At 44.4% G+C, this 18,639-nt stretch overlaps 1 protein-coding gene across 3 annotated transcripts in view; it reads right to left on the bottom strand.

Moving 5' to 3' along the window:
* Positions 1-18,639, bottom strand: part of MYO1B (myosin IB) — a gene marked incomplete at its 5' end in the record, with an annotated part of 358,657 nt that overhangs the window by 74,364 nt on the left and 265,654 nt on the right. For all 3 annotated transcript variants that reach the window (XM_082260037.1, XM_082260038.1, XM_082260039.1), the window contains 2 exons: positions 3,412-3,516; positions 14,398-14,463. In XM_082260037.1, the coding sequence (XP_082116163.1) occupies positions 3,412-3,516; positions 14,398-14,463 (171 nt within the window). The remainder of the gene's footprint in view (positions 1-3,411; positions 3,517-14,397; positions 14,464-18,639) is intronic.

Here is an 18,639-nt window from a genome sequence, read left to right as displayed (position 1 = left end):
CGACTGCCATCCCAGACAGAGGCCCCACACAGAAAAGTACTTACCTGTACCAGATGGCGTGGGGGAGCCTCTATGCACGGATAAACCTCTGTCCTCTCTGACAGGGAGTGCCGTGAGCCAGGGACATGACGCTGCAGTATCGCAGACGAGTCCTGTGAGGTAGCCACCTCACGGCTGCATCCCTGCAGCGAACAGGGATGGGTCGTTCTTAATGCCAGGGCGAACCATAGCTGAACGCTCGATGGCGGGCTGGGGGTCCATCTGACCCTCTGTGCCCTGGAAAACCAGGGCGGTCAGTCCGAATCCCAGCACCGCATGATCCATCTTCATCCGAAGAGAAGACTAACACTAGAAGCTGACAAAATAAACAGCTAGTAAAGTAAGAGAAAAAACTGACATTTTCAAAGAAAATCAAATAAAAGATTAGGAAGGCTGAGACAGAAGCCCCAGCACAAGGTAGCCTGACTATTCCTGACGCTAGGCAAAGTAAAACTGAGTTGGGAGTGGTGATGCAGGGGGGGTATTGACCAGTGGGACAGCCCCCATGGGTGTGTATATGCTAATGCCTTTTGTCTTTTGACTAAGTCTATATGCCTAGCTATTCCTACGGATAGGAAGTCAATACCCAATAGTGATGACTTAGAGGAGGCGGCGACTGTCGGAGGACGTAAGAGAAAATGGGATTTTTGTACTTACAAGAAAATAGATTTCTCTGAGTTTGACAAACACAGCGCTCCATAAATCATAACTAGTGCTCCAGGAGTAGGACTAGGCAGAACAAAAAACACCTGGCTATGCCCATGGGCCGTCCTCAGCTGGTATATAACCCTCCCTCTCTGCACTAGGTAATCAGTTTAGTACAAAGCAGTATTAGAAGTATCAGAACCCCATAGAGGGGTGGGTGCTGTGCCCTTCGAAAGCAAAGAAATGGGTTTTACGCTCCAATAAATCAACTAGTGGGATGTCCAAAAGCAGTGCCAAAAAAGAAAATGCGGGGTGGGAAAATAACCCAAGGACTAAACATAGGAGCCTCAACCACTTCCCGCCCGCCCTATAGGTAAATGAAGGCGGGAAGGTGGTTACATTATCCTGACCAGACGTCATATGACGGCGGCAAGATAATGCTCTCTGTGCGTCACTCTGACACATCGCATCTCCGATCTCTGATGTAGGCTCTTTACCATGTGACCAGCTGTGTCCAATCAATAGGAAGTGCCGATCTGCGGCTCTCCTGACGGGGGGGGGGGGGGGGTCTGTGCTGGTAATCAGAGCATTGATTACCAGTGCAGACCCTTGGGGAGGGGTGCCGCTAGAACCACCAGGGATGCCCACGCATGACCCCAGGGATTCCCACCCATGACCCCAGGGATGCCCACCACGGATGGCAATCAGGGCTCAGGGAGCCTGCCAGTGCCCTCCCCATCAGTGCTACCCATCAGTGCCCATCATTGCCATCTATCAGTGCTGCCCACCAGTGCCCATCATTGCCATCTATCAGTGCCGCCCATTATTGCCGCCCATCACTGCCCATTATTGCCGCCCATCAGTGCCCATTATTGCCGCCCATCAGTGCCCATTATTGCCGCCCATCAGTGCCCATTATTGCCGCCCATCAGTGCCCATTATTGCCGCCCATCAGTGCCCATTATTGCCGCCCATCAGTGCCACCCATCAGTGCCCATTATTGCCCATCAGTGCCGCCCACCAGTGCCCATTATTGCCCATCAGTGCGCATATTAGTGCCACCCCATCAGTGCGGCATCATCAGTGCAGGAAAAATCGTCTCCATTTACAAAATTTTATAACAAACAAAAAAAAAAACTTTTTTTTCAGAGCCCCGTCTGAAAAATAAAGGTTTAAAGAAAAAGCACCCCTCAAGAAGGAACAGCCCCTCTTAAACAACAGCCTGCAAAACTTTGCGGCCAAAAGAAGCATCCGCAGATGCCAAAGTATCTACCTAATAGAATTTTGTGAAGGTATGCACCGACGACCAAGTGGCCGCCTTGCAAACTTGCGATACTGAAGCCTGATGACGGAAGGCCCAAGAAGCACTCAGCGCCGGAATAGAATGCACTGCGACAGGGAAAGGTGGAAACTGACCTTTAATGGAAAAGGCCTGAGTCACCGTCTGTCTGATCGATCTGGAGATGGTAGCCGAAGTAGTGGCCAGCCCTTTTCTTGGTCCGGCCGTAACCACAAAAAAGTCTGAACCCTGGAAAGACTTAGTAGATGCCAGATACACCTGAATCACAGGAACCACATCCAAGGTATGCAAGTCAAACTCCTTGGGATGAGCCAGCTTGGGACACAAGGAAGGCAACACAGTGTCCTAATTCAAATGGAGGTCAGAGACAACTTTGGGCAAGAATGATCGACAGGGATGAAAAACCACTTTATCCCTATGAACCATTAAATAGGGACTGCGACAGGATAATCCTGCCAATTCCGATACCCTGTGGGCCGAGGTAATAGCCACCAAGAAGGTCACCTTCTGTGATAACATGGGCAAGGGAATCTCCCGAATATTCTCAAATTAAGGTTTCTGGAGAACCGAAAGTACTAAATTTAAATCCCATGGCGGCAAAAGAGATTGCATCGATGGAGCCGCATGTCAAATCCCCTGAAATGCTACATACCTTTTACTTGCTTAAAATCAACCCAAGCTTCTATGTAATGTTAAATAGAGGCTTGCTAAGTTTTGTTTACCACAATTAACCATGTCTGATGCCAGATCTCATTAGCATTTGTAAACTGGATGTGCAGCCTAATAAAGGTGCGCCCAACGGAGTCCGTTCTGCTCAGTGGGGGATCGATCTGCCAATCCCCTCTGACCAGGCGGATGACAGATCAGTCTCCACTCTGTGTGCAGAGACAGAGCTGTCAGAGCCCCGCTCTCCTCTATGGGAGATCGGATGAGAACGGACAGCCTGTCCGTTCTCATCCGATCAGATCCTCCAGACAGATGGAAAAATGGGGCTTCCATCCGTCTGGATTTCACAGGCAGGATCGGATCGGATAGTAGCGGGTGTCAGTGGAGAGGTCTTTGCTGATATCCACCACTCCATAGGGCCGCATGGAGCATCTGATCCGGTCCGCCTGAAAAACTGACAGGCGGATCGGAAAGCCCACGTGAAAGGGGCCTAAGGATCTAATGATTTGGGTGATATTTGTATGTTACAGCACTTTAAAAATAAACTGTTCCTTAGTTCCCCCCTATTTGCACAATGGAAGCTATTCTAAAATAAAGAAGCTTGCTATAAAGTGCTCCAATGCAACAACTAGAAAGGTAAGAAATAATGTTTGTATTTATTTTTAGGAGATGCAGAGTGAATGGAAACACACAGTGAGTTTTCCCAACTTGGACTGCAAAAATGGAAATCCATTTAAAGATGCCGTAGCATGCTAAGTTACCTCTCGTATGTATTCTTCTTGTTCTTCCTTCAAAGTCAATTCAATAAAGATCTGTTGCAGCTTCTCATTGCAGTAGTTGATGATAAACTGCTCAAAACTGTTCTCCTGAAACAATTAAACAGTACACCAGTCAGTATTACATCAACAATAATACATCGATTAAAGCTATTAAAATGATGGTACTTAGATTTGATCAAATACATAAAGTAAGGCTTGACATGTTTGGTATCTATTTATTCAACACAACCCTATCTTTATTATTTACCAAAAATTGGGTGAAAAATTAGTTAAGGGAAACCCGCAAATCTCACTTCTCCCAGAGTTACTTGGGTTAGCTTAGGACAGACCGTAATAATCACAAAATGTACTTGCAATTCAAGCCAGAAAACAAAAAAGGCATTTCTAGGTCATCACCATTACATAACCATTGTGTGAAATTAATTGATACCAAAGTTTTGACAAGGCTCTAACATGTGTTCAGTTCTTCAAATAGAAACAAACACTTTAGCACTCTGCCACGTTCATTTCCACTGGATGACATGTGAATCAGATGAGACCCTGGTATTACATCAAATCTGCTCTCATCTCACTTGCTCAGCACAACCAAAGAATGTTTTCTGCTGACATAAGCTTGCTGCCTCCACTTCACCCTACACACATTCATTTCATCAAGTGTGCACACACAGCTAGATCAAACAGAATGCCAGCCAAAAGCCAGGAGCCTAATTAAAGAACCCACAGCCCTTATGCACTGTTCTGCTGTGACAGACATCCTTTATTACCCAAATTCATGGCTTTGCTTTGTTTTGGCTCAGTTTACACAGGAGGGGTCACGAAGCTTCCTCCTGAAAAGCTGCCTTGGGAGAAATTGAATCACTGTAAAACCCAGCTCTTTGCAATTGTTACCAAGGAAACACACAGTATAGCTGACCATACATCATACAATTTTCTTATTCAATTTCCTTTAAATTGACCTTCAACTATGTATTGCAGGGGCCTGTCCGATTGCATACAAATTGAAAGTGTTTAGGTCTGACCTCATATATGGTTTTGGTAAAGTCAGTGGTTTATAACATTTGAGTCCATTGAGTTGGATCCTTTGAAAAAAAAAACAAATCTCCTTTTAACAAATAATAATAAATGCACATTTTTTGCAGGTAAAAAAATGTGCATTTACTATTTTTTGTTTTGGGAGCCTGTAAAGCATTGCACTAGCGATCAGCAGTTTGCTGGTACCATGCAGGACTGCTGCAGACCTGTCAGTACATCCGTCTGCTTCTACATCGTACGGGCAAGCAGATACTCACTGACAGGAAAAATGAACAAACACAGGGCCATGGTAGCTCATAGAGAAATACAAGCTAACAGCTGCAAAGGCTGTCGGAACTTGTAGTTTCCCATTCACAGAATAAGTGCCACCGCTGGGCTGGCAGAGCTCCACATGGCCACGTTATTCTCAAAAAGTGTCAGCGACCGCCCAGAGAAGATGAAGATGCTGTCAGATTGGGGGGGGGGGGGGGTGAAGAGGGGGAATGGCTGCAGATGCTGGAATATGTTCTACAGTATGTTAAACCCTAAATATGGGTGGAATATGTAATATGTTCCAAAATGTGAACTTATCCTTTAAGAATCTGTTGAAAGCGGTGGACCCCCTCTCCAGAAATATTCGTATAAACACAACTTTGCATGTAATATATGTACTTTATTTTATTGAAATTTGATTACTTTATTCCAACTTTGTGTATGTTGTATATGTGTGAGGCAAACAATCTTAGCAAAAAACACTTCTCATGCAAAAAGTAATCATCTTGTGCAAATGAAACAAAACCATTTCAATTCTACTCAAATCTACTATTACTGCTACTAGAAAATGAGAATTAGCACTTGATACTATCGAGTGGCAGAGATGGCGGTTGCACAGGGAACGAGGATTTTAAAATGTAAACATGGGCCAATAGGGAAGATGGGAACCCTGGGACACCCACCTCCCACACATCAGTAAAGCCGGCCAGCTTGGTTGTGGATGGCTACACAGGAGGGAACACGGGTGGTTCTCTCTCACCTCATTTTCTGTCTGATTCTGTACCTGCCCAACTCACTCAGCTTGCCTGCATTTAACTGACATTGAGGAAGGGTTAAGCATGGCCGGTTCCAGGGGGTGTTGCGCTGCCTTTCCCCCCACCCCTATCCGGGTGCTGTACTCAGGTTGGTAAACTACTCCTCCTATCTTCGGACGGCACTCAGCCTGGACACAGGGCATGCAGCAGCGCTGCTTATCCACATACAGCACATAGAGGAATCAGATTATTTTACAAACACAGTCGCCATCTGCAGAGTGTGTAGCTGGCTGTTGCAGTTCTGACCTGTGAATTCCTCAGATCTGAAGGGCAGAACAGATGCAGCAGCCAGCTATACAATGTGCAGATCATGGTTGTGTCTTTAAAAGTATTCAAACTCAGCTGTGTGCAGTGTGGGGAGGAACTCTGCTGAGTGCCTACCCATCAGTGACCCCTTTCCTCTGTCCTGCTGCTTGCAGTGTGGGGAGGGGGAGCTCTGCTGACCCTGTATAAGGACCCCAGTCTGCTGCCCTGCTAAGCCCCACCCGCTGTCCTGTTGATCCTATGCCATGTTCTGCTAACTTCTGTAACACTGCTCTGTTGAACCCTAACACTCGGTCATACTGACCTCTGTCCTCTACTTTGCTGACCCCATTAAACTCCCCTGTTGACCTCCCATCATCTGCCCTTCTGGCATCTGTACACTGCCCTACAACCTGCAGACCCTATCCTCTGCCCCCTGACATTTTTAACCTCACTCCCACAGGCTAGATCTGGTCCTGGTGTGGAGTTTGACGCCCCAAGCTGCCTGCTCTTATTTTGAACTGGTAATAAATAAGCAACTGGTAACTACTAATTTATAGGTGCAAGAATCAGGGCTGCCCTGAAGTGTGAAGGTGCAAGAATTGGGGCTGCCCTGAGGTGTGAAGGTGCAAGAATTGGGGCTTCCCTGAGGTGTGATGGTGCAAGAATTGGGGTGATGGGATGTGTAAATGTACATGAATGAAGGCTGACCTGAGGTGTGATAGTGCAAGAATTGGGGCTGACCTGAGGTGTGAGGGTGCAAGAATTGGGGCTGACCTGAGGTGTGAGGGTGCAAGACCAACCCCAAGTCAGCCCCGATTCTTGCACCTTCACACCTCAGGTCAGCCCCAATTCTTGACCCTTCACACCTCAGGCTAGCCCCAATTTAATTTCTTTCACACAAATAGAGCTTTCTTTTGGTGGCATTTGATCACCACTGAGTTTTTTGTCTTTTTGTTATATACAGGTGCGTCTCAAAAAATTAGATCAAAAAGTTAATTTCAGTAACTCAATTCAACAAGTAAAACTCAGTACAGTATATAGACTCATTACACACAGAGTGATATTTCCAGCATGTCTTTCTTTTCTAAGATCTTGATTATGGCTTACAGCTAGTAAAAAAAAATCAAAGTGTAGTATCTCAGAAAATTAGATTACACAAGACCAATAAAAAAAAAAAAAATTAATACAAAAACTTTGGCTTACTGAAAAGAATGTCCATGTACAAGTATAGTAGGCACTCTAATACTTGGTCAGGGCTCCTTTTGCATTAAATACTGCAACAATGTGGTGTGGCATGAAGGCGATCAGCCTGTGGCACTGCTGAGGCGTTATGGAAGCCCAGGTTTCTTTGGTAGTTTCTTTCAGCTCATCTGCATTGTTGGGTGTCTCATCTTCCTCTTAAAATACCCCACAGATTTTTTATGGGGTTTAGGTCAGGCGAGTTTGCTGGCCAATCAAGCACAGTGATACCATGATCATTAAACAAGGTATTGGTACTTTTGGCAGTGTGAGCAGGTGCCAAGTCATGTTGTAAAATGATATCCGAATCTCCACAAAGCTGCTCAACATAATGAAGCATAAAGTGCTGTAGAAATTCCAGGTAGAGGGCTGCACGGACTTTGGACTTGATAAAACACAGTGGACCAACACCAGCAGATGACATGGCTCCTCAAATCATCACTGACTGTGGAAACTCCCCATGCATCTTGGATTCTGTGCCCCTCCACTCTTCCTCCAGACTCTGGGACCTTTAATTCCAAATGAAATGCAAAATTTACTTTCATCCGAAAAGAGGACTTTGGACTCAGTGGAGCAACAGTTCAGTCCTTTTTGCTCCTTAGCCCAGGTAAGACACTTATGATGTTGGTTCAGGAGTGGCTTGACACAAGGAATGCGACAGTTGTAGCCCATGCCAAGACAATGTCTCTGTGGTGGTGGTTCCTGAAGCACTGACACCATCCATAGTCCACTCCTTGTGAATCTCCCCCAAATTCTTGAATGGCCTTTGTTTCACAATCCTCTTAAGGCTGTGATTTTATGTGTTGCTTGTGCACCACTTTCTACCACACTTTTGCCTTCCACTCAACTTCCCCTTATTATGCTTGAATACAGCACTCTGAACAGCTAGCTTCTTTAGCAATGACCTTTTGTGGCTTACCCTCCTTGTGGAGGGTGTCAATGACTGTTTTCTGGATAACCGTCAAGTCAGCAGTCTTCCCCATGATTGTGTAACTTACTGAACCAGACAGACCATTTAAAGGCTCAGGAAACCTTTACAGGTGTTTTGAGTTAATTAGCTGATTAGAGTGTGAGACCATAAGTCTACAATATTAAACTTTTTACAATATTCTGATTTTCTGAGATACTGAATTTTGGGTTTTCACTAGCTGTAAGATGTAATCATCAAAAATGAAAATAAATAAAATGCTTGAAATCTATCAATCACTCTGTGTGTAATTCATCTATAAAATATAGGAGTTTTACTTTTTGAATTTTATTAGTAAAATAAATGAACTTTTTGATGATATTCTATTTTTTTGAGATGCACCTGTAAACTAAAAAAAATAAAATAAATAAAAAAGTTTTGACATAAAAATTATATTTTCTACTTTCTGTCATAACACATATCCAATAAAATCTTATTTCGTAATACATTTAGGCAAAAATATATTCTGCTACATGTCTTTGGTAAAAGAAATCCCAATAAGTGTATATTAAGGGGTTTGTGTGAAAGTTATAGCCTATATATGCTATGGTAATATATTTGAAAATTGAGCAAGTCTGAAGTACTGAGGGCCCATCCCCTTTCTTGAGGCCCTAAAATGCCAGGATAGTACATATTCCCCACAAATGACCCCTTTTTTGGAAAGTAGGCAGTCTGAGGCAGTTACTAAGAGACATGGTAAGTTCTTTAACCATTTGCCGACCGCCCACTGCAGTTTTACTGCGGCAGGCTGGCCTGGCTTCATGAATCGACGTAGGGGGTACGTCGGTTCGTGGGAATGACGCTGGGGGGCAAGCGGGGATGCCGACCCATGGGACCGGTGGCCACGATTGCTGCTAGGAACCTGCAATTGCTTCCCGCTGAGAGAGGAGGACGGTCTGCTATTGTAAACACAGCTGACCGTTCTCTCTGAAATGATCACAGAGTGTCTGTGATCCTTCTATATAGGATCACAGGTCTCTATGATCATTTTATAATTTCCTCCCCCCACAGTTAGAAAACACTCCCCTAGGCTCATAATTACCCTTTGATCACCCCTAGGTTAAACCCTTCCCTGTCAGTGTCATTACATTAACAGTGCATATTTTTAGCACTGATTACTGTAGTAAGGTCACTGGTCCCCCCAAAAGTGTGAAGCACAAATTAAAAGAAAAACAAAAAACACTTCTGAATTTTAGCGAACACAGACACAATAGAATATGCGTTTTGTGGCAAAATATAAAAGATGTTATGCAGAGTAAACAGATACCAAACATATCACACTTTAAAATTGTTTATGCCCATGGAATGGCGACAAACATTATTACATTAAATTATCCATAGGTGAGGCTTTAAAAGCCTTTACAGGTTACCAGTTTAGAGTTAGACAGGAGGTCTTTTGCTAGAATTATTGCTCTAGCTCAGATATTCATGACAATACCTCATGTGTGGTGTGATCACCGCTTACATATGTGTGTGGGACCTACATGGCTTTTTATTTTTACACTGTACCATTTTCTTTTTTGTAGATTTATTTCATAGGATGAACAACCATCTCCCTGGTGATAGAATGGACCAGGACAGGTCCCCTTTTTTGCAGAGATCTGGCGTCTGTAAGACCCCATAGCTCTCTGGCATCCAAAGCATCTGATTAAACTAAGATCGATTTGATCGGATTCTTTTACAAGCCAGTGGCTTATATACAACAAACCAAAACTGAAAAGTGCTGAAATCTTTGTCACTTTAAGTTTCTTTAGTCATAGACGGAAGGAACTTCTGTTCCTTCCATTCTTCTCAGTATATGCGAACGAACCAGTCATGATGGTCCCCGGCTCCCCGATGGAATAGCCCGGATAAGGCTGCAGCGGGGGGGACCCCTCAGATCACTTTACATTGTGGAGAATCACCGGCTATTTGAACATGACAGTCACACAGCTGAAAAATTGGATTTTTGTACTTACCGTAAAATCCATTTCTCTGAGTCCATCGATGGACACAGAGCTCCATAAATCATAACTAGCGGGTTATATTGCCTCCTTCAGGAGTAGGACCAGGCAGAACAAAAAACACCTGGCTACGCCCATGGGCTGTCCTCAGCTGGTATATAACCCCCCTCTATGCTCTAGGTAATCCATTTAGTAGCAAGCAGTATTAGAAGTATCAGAACTCCTTAGAGAAGTGGGTGCTGTGTCCGTCAAATTCAGAGAAATGGATTTTACAGTAAGTACAAATATCCCATTTTCTCTTTCGTTCATCGACGGACACAGCGCTTCATAAAGCATAACTAGAGGGACGTCCAAAAGCAGTGCCAAAAGGAAAATGAGATGTGGAGAAAATAACCCAAGGCTAAACATAAAAGAGCCCTTAACCAGGACACAGCAGCCTTAACTGGATCACAGGAGCCCCGTTTCAAAAATAAGGGTTTAAATAAAAAACATCTCAAGAGGGAACTGCCCCTCCTCAACAGCAGCCTGCAAAACTTTGCGGCCTAAAGAAGAAGCATCCACAGATGCCAAATTATCTACCTTATAGAATTTTGTAGACGACCAAGTGGCCGCCTTGCAAACTTGCGATACTGAATCCTGATGACGGAAGGCCAAAGAAGCACTCAGTGCCCAAGTACAATGCACCATGACAGAGAAAGGTGCAACCTGACCTTTAATGGAATAGGCCTGAATCACTGTCTGTCTGATCCATGCGGAGAAGGTATCAGAAAAAGCGGCCAGCCTTTTTCTTGGTTCGTCCGTAGCCACAAAAAGCGAGTCTGACTTCCGAAAAGACTCAGTAGCTGCCAGATACACAAGAGGAAGGCAACACAATGTCCTCATTCAAATGTAGGTCAGACAACTTTGGGCAGGAATGATGGACAGGGACAAAGAACCACTTTATCCCTATTTACCACTAAATAGGGACTGCGACAGGGTAATGCCGCCACTTCCGATACCCTGCGAGCTGATGTAATAGCCACCAAGAATGTCACCTTCTGGGATAACATAGGAAAATCTACCAAATATTCTCAAATATAGGTTTCTGAAGAACCGAAAATACTAAATTTAAATACCATTGCGGCAAAAGAGACCGTACAGGTGGAGCCACATGTCGAACCCCCTGAATGAAGGTACGAACTAAAGAGTGCGTGGCTAGGGATCACTGAAAGACAATTGCCAGGGCAGACACCTGGCCCTTGATGGTACTCAAGGCCAACTTCTGATCAACGCCCTGTTGGAAAGGTTAAGTTCCGAGCCACAGAAAAGGAATGAGGATGAGCGCCAATCAACTCACACCAGGAAATGCACGCTTTCCATGTACAATGGTATATCTTGCTAGAAGACAACTTCCTCGCCTTCTCCATAGTAGGGAATCACTGATCCAAACAGACCTCTATCCCTCAGTACCTAGCTTTCAACAGCTAAGCCATTAAAATCAGCAACTGGAAGCAGGATGGTAGATCAGCCCTTGGACAGTGATAAGGGGGACCTTAGGTAGTTCAGACATCACGTGAACCTTTGCAGGAATTAAATCACAAGGAGACTCAGGACCTAAAAAAAACTGAAAAGGACAAGCTTTGCCCCCCTTTCTGAGTACCCCTAAAATAAACATTTTGTGGATCTCCTTGACGCTCACCAAAGAAGTTAATCGGGCCAAAAACCAGCGAAGGTGTCCCCCCACCCCAATAATGGGTGAGGGCCGACCTTCATGCTGAAGGAGTCTTGTCTGCTGGTCCATGCAAGCTAGCTTTATGCTTACCTGACCGAGATTGCTTGGAACCTATCAGTGAAAATGTAAAAGATCTATTTCCCTTATTCTCCTTCCCAGAAGCTCGAAATCATTTTCTATGGGCTGAGAAGGAGGTCCCCCGTCTGTGGCAAGGCTCTGTCACTTTCCTGGGTTGTGGCAGGAAGGTACTCTTTCCTCCCGTGTTACCCCTAATGAGGTCATCCAGGGTAGCCCAAACAAGTGATCATCTTGAAAGGGCAGATCAACGAGAGCTTTCTTAGAGGCTTGGTCTGCGGGCAAATTCTTAAGCCACAGCACATGCCTAATCACTACCGCTGAAAAAGAAAGTTTGGACAGCACAGGAGCTGTATCCAAAGCTGCATCACAAATAAACTGCAGCCCATGGACCAACTGGTCCACTAAATTAACTTAAGCAGCGAGGACCTGCTCATCCCCCCCAGGCCCTGGCGCAAAAGCTTGGCGTATTCAGTTAGGGTCTGAGACACCAGGGCTGAGGCAAAGACTGGCCGCAATACTGAACCAGCTGAGTGCAACAGCCTCCGCTTTCTTGTCAGTCGGGTCCTTAAAGGATGGGGATTCCTCTACTGGGATAATGGTTGCTTTATTCAACCTGGAAACAGGAGGGTCCACCACTGGTGGACTAACCCACTTTTTTTTTTTTTTAAAGTGACTCTTCAAAAGGGTAACTAACGTACAGAAAAACCTTTTGGGGACCAAAAAGCATAATTTTGGTTGTTCCCATTCCTTACAGGAAAACCTGTCATAAGGCACATAAGGAAACCCCTTTGGAGTACGATGCAACTTGTGCGTACCAAACAACACAGCCACGTCCGTGGCTACATCAGCATTCCTCCTGAGCCTTTGCCCACACGCCACTTCCACCCGGGAAAATAAGGACTACAGGACCGCTGTCAAGGCAACCATGGGAAGCTAGGGTTCCGAGGGACCTGCCTCCTCCATGAGGGGGGTCAGTGGGGGAGAAGTGACCCTGAGGCCATATAATGAGTGGAAGACCTTGCAGTACAAAAACTATCTTTGTCACCACTACAGAATCCCTTCAAGGCTCAGGGTACCTATCAGCAGAGAGAGATAACAGGGACCCCAATGACTCATCCTACTGACTGGAGGAGCGCCGAGAATTCAAACCCAGCATCATGGACGCTATCCCTGTTCATATGTCCCAGGCCCAGGAAGAGGAAACTAAGGAGGAAGAAGAGGAAGAGGAGGAGCTTCAGCATTTCCACGAGGCTTCAGTTGTTTCCACCATCTCCCAGACTAAGGGAAAATGGCCCCAGTGACATCATCCGGCTATACAAACATGGCCGCCAACCGGAGACCAGCCAGACTAAGGGAAAATGGCCCCTGTGACATCATCCGACAACACAAACATGGTCGCCAACTGGAGACCAGCCAGATTAAGGGAAAATGGCCACCATCAGCTACAAACACTGAAGCAGGCTGCCAGGATCTTTCCTGCACCCTCTGTAATGCTGCACCCTCTGCAAGGGGACCCCCCTGACGGTAGGACACATGTTTAGGGGAGACTCCGCACCGGTCTCTGCACTGGGACCCCCCTGCACTATACCCACACTGCAAACAGCAGGGCATGCACCTAGGGGTCTCCTACACTTTAACCCCTCCAGACTACAAGGGGGGACACCCACTATCCCAGGACCCTTACAGAGTGGGGCTAGCAGGGGAGACCCAAGGGGTCTCTGCTGCCTTCTCTGCCCTGGGACCCCGACCAGATTCTAGGTCCAGACAGGGGGGAATGGGAGTGGGAAAACCCAGCTCAGTGAGGGATTAAAGGATGGGAGAAGGGAACCTGCAGGTAGGTCCGACCAGCCCTGGAGGTCACCCGCGTCCACCCCAAAGAAAACCACCAAAAAGGGGAGAGGGGGGAATGTACTTACCCTTTCATGGTGCGGGTAACGCTCCAGACAGAACTCCTCACCACCGAAGTAGAGGAGCTGTCAGCAAAGGGACAGTTGCAACTCTGATACAAGCCCAGTCGTATGTGACCCTGCGAGACGTTTACCTCATGGACCAGCCTCTGTCTGTGAGGCTATGTTGCGGCCGACCTAGCGCGTAGCTGCGGTCTGAATGCGCTCGCTGGCTGGACTGGGGGGACGACTGGATCTAGATTATCCAGCCCGGCGCCCAGCCCGGCCATTGATTGTAGGTCTCCCGAGAGAAAAAAAAAAAGATGAAAGAAAGGAGAAAATTTCTAGGACCAGAGATACCAGCCAGGAGCCTAGGTCCTTACTCCTGACTAGACAGATTCAAACTGATTACCTAGAGCAAAGAGGGGGGTTATATACCTGCTGAAGATGGCCCATGGGCGTAGCCAGGTGTTTTTTGTTCTGCCTAGTCCTACTCCTGGAGGAGGCAAAATAACCCACTAGTTGTGATTTATGGAGCGCTGTGTCCGTCGATTAAAGAAAGAAAAATAATTATCTTTATCCTTGTGCCAAGCTTTTTCATTTTAAAAATTAAAATTTTCATTTCTAAATTCAATTTTCTAAATGCCCCTCTAAAATTTGAATTTCTGCTGCCTAATACCGCTTTCTCTTCTCATTTTGTATATTATTTAAAACCAAAAAATATTTTGAACAAATATATTGGAAATCATTGATACTACAATAAATAGAATTTCTAGACAACAAAAAAAATAAAACATACCTCAAATATTTCAAAGCCATAAATGTCCAGAACTCCCATAACCTTCTTTCGAACTTTAATCTGTGCCTACAAAACAATGGGATAAAACGGTGTATATAAGTGCACTTATACAGTTCGAATCTACCAGTTTAGAAAAATGTATATTTAGACACAGAGATGAGCAAAATCTGCATTTCTGGAAATTCACTCAATTCCCTCTATTGGGGGAGCAATCAATGAATAAATAAACCAAATACTTAAAGCGGTAGTAAATCTGCAAGACAATGGCATAATTTACTAGTATGCATCACATACTAGCACATTATGAAATGCTTACCTTAGAACAAAGCCCTCCTGCAGTACACTGTCATCACTAATAAGGCTTCCATCTTCACCTGGTCTTCCTTCCGTGTTTGCGTGCTCAGGCCGTCTGTTTGGCCGAGTCATGATGATGTCACTCTTGCACATGTGTCTGACACCGTGCTCTGAAGGGACGGCTCGGGTATCCTATGCCTTCAGAGAGCATGCGTCAGTGACGTCACCAGCTGCATACAGTGTGACTATCGCCTAAACGGTGCAGGTTTAGGATATATTCACTGTACCTACAGGTAAGCCTCATTATATGCTTGCCTGTAGGTACAAGTGAAAAAAAAAAAGACTTTACTACCACTTTAAATACAGTTAGGTCCCTATATCATTGGACACAGGCACAATTTTCATACTTTTGGCTCTGTATGCTACCAGAATAAAATTAAAATGAAACAATTCACATTAATTTAAAGCCAGACTTTCAGCTTGAACATAAATATCAAGTACAAATGTTAGGAACTGCAACACTTTTTATAGACAGTCCCCCCATTTTCAGGGGCTCAAATGTAATTGGACAAATGAATATAACCATAAAAAAAATGTATTTTTAATATTTTGCTGAGAATTCTTTACTAGCAATGACTATCTGAAAACTGGAACCCATTGAATTACCAAAGACTGGGTTTTCCTCCTTTCTGATGCTTTGGTAGGCTCTAACTGCAGCTGTTCTCAGTTGTTCTTTGTGGGCCTTTCAGCCTTTAGTTTCACCTTCAGCAAGTGAAATGCATGCTCAATTGGGATGAGATCAGGTGATTGACTGTCATTGCAGAGTATTCCACTTATTTTCATTCAAAAGCTCATGGGTTGCTTTTGCAGTGTGTTTTGGATCATTGTCCATCTGTACTGTGAAGTGCCATCCAATCAACTTTGGTGCATTTGGCTGAATCTGGGCTGACAGTATATCTCTAAACACTGCAGAATTCATCCGGCTGCTTCTTTCATGTGTGACATCATCAATAAACACCAATGACCAAGTGCCACTGGAAGCCATGCATGCCCATTCCATCACACTGCATCCAACATGTTTTACAGATGATGTGTGCTTTGGATCATGAGCTGTTCCAAGCCTTCTCCACACTTTTTTCTTCCTGTCATTCTGGTACAGATTAATCTTAATTTCATTTGTCCAAAGAATGCTTTTCCAGAACTGGTCTAGCATTTTTAGATTTTTTTTTGGCAATGTCTAATCTGGCTTTTCAATTCTTCGGGCTTATGAATGGTTTGCACCTTGTGGTAAAACCCTCTGTATTTGCCCTTGTGAAGGCTTCTCTTGATTGTAGACTTTGACAATGATATGCCCACCTCCTGGAGAGTGTCCTTCACTTGTCTGGATGTTGTGAATGGATTTTTCTTTACCATAGAAAGGATCCTGCAATCATCCACCACTGTTGTCTTCCATGGATGTCAAGGCCTTTTTAGGTTGCTGAGCTCACCAGTGCTTTCTTCTTTCCTCTGAATGTAATAAACTGTTGATTTGGCCATTCCTACTGTTGCCGCTATCTCTCCGATTGATTTATTTCGTTTTTGAAGCCATACAATGGCCTGTTTCACTTGCATGGACAGCTTCTTTGAATGCAATGAATTAGGTTCACAGCAATAAATTCTAAATGCAAAAACCACACTTACAATCAACTCCAGACCTTTTACTTGCTTATTTGATGTAGAAATAATGGAGTAGCCCACACCTGGCCATGAAACTGCTTTTGATTCAATTGTCCAATTACATTTGGTCCTTTGAAAATGGGTGAGGACTATTCTTAAAAGCTGTAATTCCTAAACCCTTCCTCCCATTTGGATGTGTACATACCCTCAAATTATACGTGAGAGTATGCACTTTGAGCCCATATCCATTATAGAACTTTAGCCTGAAAAAACTAAAATTGTGCCTGTGTCTAAATATATATGGACCTAAGTCTCAAAACTGGGCAAACGGAATAGTCGCAGTTCAGCTACTAATACTACAAATGTATATTTGATTTATTGACTGTAGAGCTGGAGGCACAGATACACATTTAACATATAGCCTACACTACACTGTATAGATGTAGGAGGATACTGCAAATGGGGTATCCACGCAACAGTTCAAATGGCATGGGATGGGGGGGGGGGGTGAAAAATCCTTGTAATTATTTTTACCTGTTGGTTTAAATAGATGCTGATTAAGGGTGTGGGTCATCTTTTTTCATGATTCTTATTCATAAGCTAAATGCACTGTGGTGAATTTTAGGGTTAACTGACCTCTTTGCTTGTTCACAGGGAGGGGGACAAGTTACCCTTACTGGGGGATAGGATTTGGTAAAATGCAGGAAGTGGCGCAGAAAAGCCCAGTCTTTATTTGCCCTAAATCCCATCATCAATTAAGGAAAGGAATATGCAGGCCCATGGGCATATTAACCTGTTAGCTTGGCGTTTCCAGCTGCTTAATAATAATGGGAGACTTAATAGCAATGCCACTGACCGGTAACGCAAGGGTGGGACAAAGCACTACCACGGACCACCATTGAAAGAGAGGAGTTTAATGCTAATACCAATGACAGCGTGACATCTTGCCCTGGGTACTAGATGACCTTGTCCCAACACACACTGTATAAACAGTGATTTCTGTACCCTGCATCTATCACGTCTTTGGAAAGTTTCCAGCAGTAGGATCTTTGACTGCAGCCATAGAAGTACATGTTAACTCAACATTTACCTCCCCTAGTTCTACAGATTTTTATTTTCATTGAGTTTTTCATTAAAATAAATATTTAGTATCTAGATTTTTTTAGTTTTATGTGCCTGGGCTCAGCTGTAAGTAAATAATCTTAGCAATGTGTAGCAAAATTTCAAAAACTTTAATTATCGTTTTGAATTAACTTTGATCCATGTATGTTTATCACAAATATGGCTTGTGTGTTTTTATCACATATATCGGTGGTACTTTCGAATATAATATCAATGCAGGACAGCGTTAGGTCGGCCATACACAATTCAAATCATTAATGGGCAGGCTTAAAGTGTACATTCCCCTCTGGGTGATCTATGTACATTGCAGATTCCTACCTTTTGCTATTCTGAAGAAATCCCTGTTTGTTCCTCTGTGGGTTTAATGGGAGTAGTTTCATAATTATCAACCAGCTGTGCACCTGCAGAGCTCCAATGAGGAAATCTGCTGGGCCTACCTCCCTTTAGATGTGTTCCTATTTGGAGTATCTCACCAAAAAAATTGAATTTTTGTAAGAACTTACCGTAAAATTATTTTCTCCGAGTCCTCTGACAGACGCAGCTCTGGAAGTTTCTTCACTAATGGGTTATGTGCGCCCTCTTCAGGAGCAGTTGGGCAGTGAAAGCTTTCACTAGGCATGCCTTTTGGGGGCCGTCCTATCCACATGACCCCAGACACACCTGCTCATAGAATTAGTTTCGTAGCAAAGCAGTGAAGGAGAACACAACCAACCCCAATATAGAGGGGCAGGAGCATCTGTCAGAGGACTCAGAGAAAATAATTTTACAGTAAGTTCTTACAAAAATTCAATTTTCTCTTACGTCCTCTGACAAACGCAGCTCTGGAAGTTTCTTCACTAATGGGACGCCCCATAGCAGTGTAGGCATGAGGGGTGGGAAGAACGCAACCAACAACTTTTAACGTTTCAACAAAATAAAAACGGAGACCAAAGTCCCAGCAGGGAACCTAGGTCCTACTCCTAAGCTAGGCAGCAAGAAACGGATTCTATGAGCAGGTGCGTCTGGGGTCATGTGGATAGGACGGCCCCGAAAAGGCGCGCCTAGTTAAAGCTTTTATTGCCTAGCTACTCCTGAGAGAGTGCTCATAACCCATTAGTAAAGAAACTTCCAGAGCTGCGTCTCTCAGAGGACGTAAGAGAATGTGATTTTTGACTTACCGTAAAAATCCAT

The sequence above is a fragment of the Pelophylax lessonae genome (assembly GCF_965119305.1).
Source record: "Pelophylax lessonae genome assembly, chromosome: 6".
Lineage (NCBI taxonomy): Eukaryota > Metazoa > Chordata > Amphibia > Anura > Ranidae > Pelophylax > Pelophylax lessonae.
Note: the sequence above shows the minus strand (reverse complement) of the source record. Positions and strands in the feature narration are given on the sequence as shown.